The sequence below is a fragment of the Protobothrops mucrosquamatus genome, unplaced genomic scaffold (genome assembly GCF_001527695.2).
Source record: "Protobothrops mucrosquamatus isolate PMUCROS unplaced genomic scaffold, P.Mucros_1.0 scaffold34, whole genome shotgun sequence".
Taxonomy (NCBI): domain Eukaryota; kingdom Metazoa; phylum Chordata; class Lepidosauria; order Squamata; family Viperidae; genus Protobothrops; species Protobothrops mucrosquamatus.
The window spans coordinates 3629-12890 of record NW_015386418.1 but is presented as its reverse complement, the minus strand read 5'-3'; the positions used below and the strand labels follow the sequence as shown (position 1 = coordinate 12890).

General features: G+C 37.0%; 1 protein-coding gene across 1 annotated transcript; it reads right to left on the bottom strand.

Moving 5' to 3' along the window:
• Window positions 1–652: 652 nt before the first annotated feature.
• LOC114922268 (vomeronasal type-2 receptor 26-like) lies at window positions 653–8724 on the bottom strand. The gene is made up of 6 exons (XM_029283194.1): window positions 8531–8724; window positions 7598–7889; window positions 6320–7183; window positions 5026–5253; window positions 4481–4607; window positions 653–1557 (listed from the first exon to the last, which is right to left on the bottom strand). The coding sequence occupies exons 1-6, from the start codon at window positions 8722–8724 to the stop codon at window positions 659–661; spliced, it is 2604 nt and encodes an 867-aa protein (XP_029139027.1). The 3' UTR covers window positions 653–658.
• Window positions 8725–9262: the final 538 nt, after the last annotated feature.

Here is a 9262-nt window from a genome sequence, read left to right as displayed (position 1 = left end):
ATTGCACAATAAACCACCTTTAATCTTCCAATTAGGTGAGAAATGCAGTACTTTTTTTGTTAAAAAAAAAAATAAGGTGCCGGAACTCACACACGTTATAAAACCCGCCTTTTCTACCCTACAAGGTTCCATCAAAAAAAGGTGCTGGAACTCCGTTCTGGGCGTTTTATGACAAAAAAAGCCCTGGAGAAATCCATCTTCACTTCTTCATTTCTATAGACAGTGAAGAGCAAATGAAAATCCCCTACAGCAACCCCATCTCCATTTCTTTTGCGGCATCTTCAAAGCAAGATTCCCTATCTTCCGTACGGTCTACAGTTTCCAAGTTCTCACAAAAAATGTTTGAGTGATGGGAGTAAAGGCATTTCAAAGAAATCCTCCTCTCCTTATCCAAATAAACAATCAACACACATATTGCTGCCAGGAAAAAATCTATAACTAATTAAACAATCTTGGAAAGAGGTTGAAAATGCTACAATAAAAGCACTTCTTTTGATATGGGCAATTATAATAAATCTTGCTACTAAGAATAATCTTTCACAAAGCCTTGTTTGGCAAAAATAAAACTTCTATATACAGTATATCCTGTAGATAGCAAACAGTCTTTCTATTCTTTTTTGGGAGCAATCTTTCCATTCAAGAGAGTTCACACAGGATACTAATTTCTCTTTGTGAGTTGCTCCCTGTGGTTGAGGTCAGGCCTAAAAACAATTATGTAGCATTTTGGCAAAAATATGCATCCCAGTAATGCAGCACTGGAGGACAAGATGGAGAAGATCTCCACAGCAACCATGGCTTTTCCTTTTGTGCTCAGATAGGCTGGAAAGAAGGAGACCCACACACTGCAAAATGCCAACATGCTGAAGGTGATGAACTTGGCTTCGTTAAAGCTGTCAGGTAATTTACGAGCAAGAAAAGCCACAAAAAAGCTGGCAATGGCCAAGATACCCATGTAGCCCAAGACACAATAAAAGAAAAAAGCTGACCCCTCATTGCACTGCAAAATTATTTCTTGGAGCTCTGAATACATGTCCAACTCAGGGAATGGTGGAGATGTTGACAACCAAATAATACAAATCAATACTTGGAAGAGAGAACAGGAAAGGACAGTACAAAAAGCCAATCTTTTCCCCACCCATTTCCTCATCTGAGATCCTGGTTTAGTGGCCATGAAAGCCACAACTACAGTGATGGTTTTGGCCAATACACTAGAAATGGCAACTGAGAAAGTGATGCCAAACATTGATTGTCGGAGAAGGCAGGTCACTTTGCCAGGATGGCTGAGAAAGAACAAAGAGGAGAGGAAACAGAGCAGAAGAGAGACAAGCAGGGTGTAGGTGAGGAACCTGTTGTTGGCTTTGACAATGGGAGTGTCCCTGTGCTTAATAAAAGTTCCAAGTACCCAAGATGTCAAGAAGAAGAAACAAAGAGCTGCTGAGGCTAAACAAATTCCTAAGGTTTCTTCAATAGTTAGAAAGATCAGCAGTTTCAGGATACATCCTTTCTTTTCTTTATTTGGATAATGATCTTCTGAACATTCAAAACAGTCATCCATATCTGGAAGAAAAATCAAGGATACTTTTTAATTTAGGCATTTCATATTACTGAAAATTGTCTTATTAATTTTATACATCCAAGTAGTTTATTAAAGTTTTCTTAATTCTAATAAAAATGATAGAATTCCTACCCTACCATTTTGATTTGAAATCTTCCCTTCTGGACATGGAACACAGGCATAGCAGCAGAATTGATCCCCCTCAATCCCTTTCTTCCAGGATCCAGGAAAACAAGGGTCATTGCATCGAGAAAGTGGAAGAACCTGGTGATAAGCATAAAAGGTTTTGAGATTGGGGGTATTTAAAACAGTTCTTAATTTTTCTCCTTTATTGTGGGGAAATATTTTTGACTTCTGAAAGAATACTTAATTTATCAACTTCATCAACAAGTTAAAATGATATAGAAATTACAGTGATGTACAAAAGATCCTTTTTGAAGGGCAAGATGAGTAAATAAGTGCACATGTTGACAATCTAATGGAAAAGTGGCTACTCTCATGACTTAAAACACAAATGCTAACCAAATGTGCAACCATGGCTTTTACATTATTATGTAAGTGCTTCATCATCAACAACATTTGTAAAGAATATGCCATTGTTTCTTAAAAAAACCCAGAAATCAGATATGAAAAGAGACTGTGTTCAATATGGGACCATAATGAATTATGGCATTGTCGATTCACCTGGTTAAAACCTGGATTCCAGACGATCACATCTTCATCAATGAGTAATTCCTTCCCTTTTGGGGCCTGTAGATCCAGCTTTCCAACACTAACTCTCTGAAAGGATCTGTTTGGAAAAGTGATCAAGTTGGTGATGTCGAATCCACCTGTTGCTTTTCCTTTCTCATTCAGGAACACTCTCTCCCCAGCTGAATTGTTAAAAGAAATGCCTTGAAGAAATGAGTGGAGCTACTTAAAAGGAAATAGAAGAGAAAGGGAATTGAAAGGCTAATAATGGAGAAGAGAACACCATATTCAATTTTCATTCACTCATTCTTACCATTCCTATAACTATTATTATATATGTATGCTTAGAAATTTGATAATTGATATTGCGTGGAAATAAATAATTAATTAATTTTATATTATTTTAAGGAAAGCTAAGAAGGAATTGAAGCAGAATGAAAATACACTTTTGGAAATAACATTTAACACAGCTTCCTTCAGTTATGATTTGGGTTTCCTACTGAAAGAACTAATTGAACCTAACCCATATATAATCTTTCCTCATTGATACAAAGCTATTTTAGAGTTTGAGGTCTGACTAAATTCCTCTAACAAAATTTTAGAATCTGAGCTTTCTTTGATAGATAGATTAGTGGTAGAGATAATTGCAAACGTAGGTTTGGTTCATACTATTTATGCACATATAAAAAGGATCACTTTTATTTTATTCCTCTAAAACCCTGATAGAGACACAAACTGCATGAGCCACATAAAAAGTTCTTGGAGAATGGATTATTTTTGGAGGTGACAATGAAAAGTAATTTAAATTATCATTTTAATTACCTCTTATTTTGGAAGCTATGGTGATTAACTAAATAACTCCTGCCCACATNAAGATGTCAAGAAGAAGAAACAAAGAGCTGCTGAGGCTAAACCAATTCCTAAGGTTTCTTCAATAGTTAGAAAGATCAGCAGTTTCAGGATACATCCATTCTTTTCTTTATTTGGATATTGATCTTCTGAACATTCAAAACAGTCATCCATATCTGGAAGAAAAATCAAGGATACTTTTTCATCTAGGCATTTCATATTGGGTGAGATCATCCGTGGTTTCGGGGTGGAGTTTCATCAGTACACAGATGACACCCAGCTGTACATCTCCACCCCGGACCACCCCAACGATGCCACGGAAGTGATGTCCCGGTGCCTGGAGGCTGTGCGAGTCTGGATGGGGAGGAACAGGCTTCAACTCAACCCGTCCAAGACCGAGTGGCTGTGGTTTCTGGTGTCACGACATAGCCAGTTGGCTCCATCCCTGGCTATCGGGGGCGAGTCATTAGCCCCTGCGGAGAGGGCCCCTAACCTGGGCATCCTCCTGGATACTCGGCTGTCTTTAGACGACCATGTGACGGCCGTGGCCAGGGGGGCTTTTCATCCGGTTCGCCTGATACGCCAGTTGCGCCCCTTTCTGGATCGTGATGCTCTACACACGGTCACTCAAGCCCTCTTATTTTCCCGCCTGGACTATTGCAACGCTCTCTACATGGGGCTCCCCTTGAGGTGCACCTGGAAGCTCCAGCTAGTTCAGAATGCAGCCGCGCGGGGGATCCTGGGGGCCTCTAGATACTCCCATGTAACACCTCTCCTGCGTGAGCTGCACTGGCTGCCTGTGGCCTTCCGGGTGCGCTTCAAGGTGTTAGTAACAACCTTTAAAGCGCTCCGTGGCAATGGACCTAGGTATTTGCAAGACTGCCTCCTACCAAACACCTCCCTTCGACCAGTCCACTCCCACAGAGAGGGCCTCCTTAGGGTGCCGTCGGCCAGACAATGCTGGCTGGCGACCCCCAGGGGGAGAGCCTTCTCTGTGGCAGCTCCTGCCCTCTGGAATGACCTACCCCCCGACCTACGTACAGTTGCAGACCTGCGCCTTTTTCGCCGAGCCCTGAAGGCCCATCTATTCCATGTGGCCGGCCTGGCGTAGTTTGATTATGTTTTAGTGGGGGTTTTGTATGGGGTACTTTTAGAGCAGGCCTGTTATTTAATTTGATTTTAGACCAGAAACTTGTGTATATTTATCATGGTTTTTATTGTCGCCTGTTCACCGCCCTGAGTCCGGTAAGGGAGATAGGGCGGTATATAAATTCAATAAATAATAATAATAATATTACTGAAAATCGTCTTATTGATTTGATGCCTCCAAGTAGTTTATTAAAGTTTGCTTAATTCTAATAAAAAATGATAGAATTCCTATCCTACCATTTTGATTTGAAATCTTCCCTTCTGGACATGGAACACAGGCATAGCAGCAGAATTGATCCCCCTCAATCCCTTTCTTCCAGGATCCAGGGAAACAAGGATCATTGCATTGAGAAAGTGGAAGAACCTGTGATAAGCATAAAAGGTTTTGAAATTGGTGGTATTTAAAACAGTTCTTAATTTTTCTCCTTTATTGTGGGGAATTATTTTTGACTTCTGAAAGAATACTTAATTTATCAACTTCATCAACAAGTTAAAATGATATAGAAATTACAGTGATGTACAAAAGGTCCTTTTTGAAGGGCAGGATGAGTAAATAAGTGCACATGTTGACAATCTAATGGAAAAGTGGCTACTCTCATGACTTAAAACACAAATGCTAACCAATTGTGCAACCATGGCTTTTACATTGTTATGTAAGTGCTTCATCATCAACAACATTTGAAAAGAATATGCCATTGTTTATTTAAAAAACCAGAAATCAGATATGAAAAGAGATTGTGTTCAATATGGGACCATAGTGAATTATGGCATAGTCGATTCACCTGGTTAAAAACTGGATTCCAGATGATCACATCTTCATCAATGAGTAATTCCTTCCCTTTTGGGGCCTGTAGATCCAGCTTTCCAACTCTAACTCTCTGGAAGGATCTGTTTGGAAAAATGATTAAGTTGGTGATGTCGAATCCACCTGTTGCTTTTCCTTTCTCATTCAGGAACACTCTCTCCCCAGCTGAATTGTTAAAAGAAATGCCTTGAAGAAATGAGTGGAGCTACTTAAAAGGAAATAGAAGAGAAAAGGAATTGAAAGGCTAATAATGGAGAAGAGAACACCATATTCAATTTTCATTCACTCATTCTTACCATTCCTATAACTATTACAATATATGTATGCTTAGAAATTTGATAATTGTTATTGCGTGAAAATAATTAATTTATTAATTTTATATTATTTTAAGGAAAACTAAGAAGGAATTGAAGCAGAATGAAAATATACCTTTGGAAATAACATTTAACACAGCTTCCTTCAGTAATGATTTGGGTTTCTTACTGAAAGAACTAATTGAACCTAACCCATATATAATCTTTCCTCATTGATACAAAGCTATTTTAGAGTTTGAGGTCTGACTAAATTCCTCTAACAAAATTTTAGAATGTGAGCTTTCTTTGATAGATAGATTAGTGGTAGAGATAATAGCAAACATAGGTTTGGTTCATACTATTTATGCACATATAAAAAGACCACTTTAATTTTATTCCTCTAAAACCCTGATAGAGATAGAAACTGCATGAGCCACATAAAAAGTTCTTGGAGAATTGATTATTTTTGGAGGTGACAATGAAAAGTAATTTAAATTATCATTTTAATTATCTCTTATTTTGGAAGCTATGGTGATTAACTAAATTACTCCTGCCCACATCTAAACCATAATTTATAGAGTAGCTTCGTGATGATCAGAATAACAATAAGAACAGAAACTGTTATTTCTATATGTATTTTAGATATAACAGTAAAATACAGTTGTAAGGAACCTTGGGGATCTTCTAGAACATCACCCTGCTCAAGGAGAAGACCCTGTACCATTTCACACAATTAGCTATCCTTCTCTTCCTAGAAATCTCCAGTTTTGAGCATCAACAACTTCTGAAGGCAAGTTGTTCCACTAATTAATTGTTAATTGTTCTCACAATCAGGAAAGTCTTCCTTATTTCTATGTTGTTTCTCATACTTGATTCCACATGCAGAAAAAATTAAGACTTTCTACAATGAATTCAAAAGATAATTCTACATCAAACTGCTCATTGAAATGAAAGAGGTATCAAATGCAAAGGGAATACCTGCCAAGCCTGCAGATATTGAAAATCAGGTTTTTTATCCATCTTAGTTTTCTTTCTATTGAACTCTAGAATGAGTAGACCTTGCAAAGCATGAGCCACAGCATAAACAGCATTGTAGATACTATAGCTTTGGCCAGTCATTTCCATTTCAAATACAGGTGCAGGAAGGTCCTCCAGCTTCATCTCCCCAGTGCATTTCCTACTCTGCATATCTTGTAACTCTGGTTTTGGAAATGAACAATCAAATGATTGTTCCCAAACATCCTGCAGAAACCCATCTCTGTCGTCTGAAAGAGGATTTACGGTCTGAAGAAATTCTTTGAAACCTACAACTGCTCTTGAATGAACAGTGAAGGAAATAGCCCCATGGAACATCTTGAGATCCCATGTGATTTGAAATCCTGATAATATGAAATCAATCTGCGCAGTCATGATCCACACATTTCTAAATAATGCAGTTTCTTTGCTCTCAGGATCTGCAAAAAATGTAGCATACCTTAGCCACATAATTGCCCAGGATTCTCCATAGACAAGAAATGCATTGGTTTTGCTGTTCATAAAATTAATGGGCATAATTGAGACTGTAAGATAAACTTCTTGGACGTCTTCCAAGTGGACCAGTTGTGCAAGCCTTTCTATGAACGATGAGCAGATTCCATTCTCTGAAAGTAAGGGCTGTATTTTGTGTAAGAATTTTTCTCCATTATTGTTATCAACAGCATAAATCCCAATCCATGTCCACCCGAAATGGCGAAGTAGTTGGATAATCCCAATGTATTGATGGTCCTCTTTTGGGACCATGAAATAAAGTGAAGAGAGCTTACTGGTCTGAAATGCATCTTGGGCCAATGAGCCATATGTCAGCTAAAAAAAAGTGGAGTACAATTCTGTTCAATTATTAAACTGAAACCAATTTTTCTAGTCTAGTTTTCCTATAAAATATATCCAAGAATTTTTTTCCTCAGCATTCTCCTAAATATTAATACGAAAGGAATGTGTTGGAATTACTTCAAGCACATTTAAAAGATCAATTGTTTTAATACGGGCAAAGGTAGTACATTCAAATCTTCCCTTAGGTATGGAATGTCTCTAGATATTCAATTCATGTAATTGGCATTGTAGTATCAGAAAAGAATGCTACGTAGTAGGCCTTAAGATATGAAGAACATCCTAACACAAACCTAAGTTTTGATGCTCATTAATTATCCCATAACAACAACAACAGCAACAGCAACAACAACATATAGTTTTTTTCTCTTCAACCCCATCACAGCTTACTTGTGAAAATTTGAAGAAATCCATTATTTCAGCAATATAAGATGATGTATCAAAATCCAATCCTCCAATAATAGCCATGAGTTTTTTCTGGCTATCACATTTGTAGTTAAGGACAAATTCCTGGGATTTGAAAAGGAGGTCCAGAGTGGTGCGATAGGTCATCCTTGGGTTGTGGTAACTGTCATAGATGTGGAACCCAAGAGTGATGTTAGGTAAGATCTGGGAGTCCTCATTGATCTCCTTCACAGCAAAGGCCAAGGCAAGGACATGCTGATGAAATTTGGTGATTATACTGCAAATAATTGAAATACCCTTGTTGAAAAAGTAAGCTGACAATTCTCATGACGCGGTATTACTTCTTAAGAATAATAGCCATTTCTTTCTTTGATATCCTTTCTAAAATTCCTAATTATAAGCCCTGATGATATCACCTAATTTGTTTAATTAAATGTCTGCAAGAAAATAATCAAAATCAGAGAGCATCAAGGACCCCTCATTTCAACCCTGTGCTAAAATATTCTCCTTTATTGATAATTTCTACAGAGTTTAAATTTACATTTTACACAGTATTTCAATGACTTGTAAGAAATATATATTTTTCAATTATCTATATTTATTTTTTATGAAATTTTAAAAAATGATAAATGAACAGATTTAACAGGTGTCACTATTTACTGTTTGTATGTTTTGGGAGGAGAGATAATGCCAAACCTTTTTAAAAATTACCTCAGTTTCATTATATGTTCAACAATGTGTGTGGATGTTTTTTTTTAAAAATGTAAAGAAGATTATTTCTTCCACCAGAAACAGATGTAATAGAAAGACACAGAAAGCATAGATTACATAGAAGAACCCTACATTTATGTAGAAACAGCTTTTATAAGGGATTTTGGGGCATCTGGCTAAGATTAGATAGCAAAGAAAAATTCTTACATTGGTATGTCATTAGGTCTTCTGGCAGGATGTTCATTAAATTTCATTTCCAAAAAGTGGTAAAGAATCTGGGACGCTATTCCACCAATGATGAAGTCTCCAGGCTGGTACCACTCATGTGGAACAAGGAAAGCATTACTTGCAGGGCACCTCAAAGTAGCTACTTTGTACACTAAGAAAATCAGAAAGTACATCTTGATGCTTTTGTTATTGTGAAAATGTTATGTCTTCCACCCTAACCATAGGGAAATATATATATATATTCCAATACTTCATCTAAGGATTAATCCAAGGTTTATATCTATGAATGCATCTAAATAGAAAATCTATCATTTTCTATTTGAAGATGCATGAGAGTGCAACTTGTATCTTGAATATTACAAGATTGGAGTTAATTGGAGTTACTTGGAATTTTATTGGTCTGACTGAAAGCAAACTTTAATGTACATTAAATGGAATTTTTTTACAAAGATACTCTGGCAATAAAAAAAAGAGGGTAGAAAGTTGAAGCAATGTATCTGAAAGAGACATTATTAACCCTTCTACCAAACTGTCTGTGGTTCACTACTTTATAGCCAAGCAGATACCTTGATATTTGTTGAATTTAAATACCCTTTTGTGCAGCCTTTGATGTTTGGGCCAAGCTAAGAAAAAAATGGTGATTCCTCTAGGAGATAATTATTTTGTTTTGATGAGATAATGTCTGATGGTTCATCAATTTTTTTAAATGAG

What these genes read in the sequence shown, in the direction of transcription:
- LOC114922268 (XM_029283194.1), bottom strand. Translation starts at nt 8,724, where the DNA reads ATGTACTTTCTGATTTTCTTAGTGTACAAAGTAGCTACTTTGAGGTGC. An exon ending in AGACCTAATGACATACCAAT is followed by an intron (nt 7,890 to 8,530) that starts GTAAGAATTTTT and finishes AATTATTTGCAG; the next exon opens with TATAATCACCAAATTTCATC. An exon ending in GGAATCCAGTTTTTAACCAG is followed by an intron (nt 4,608 to 5,025) that starts GTGAATCGACTA and finishes TGCTTATCACAG; the next exon opens with GTTCTTCCACTTTCTCAATG.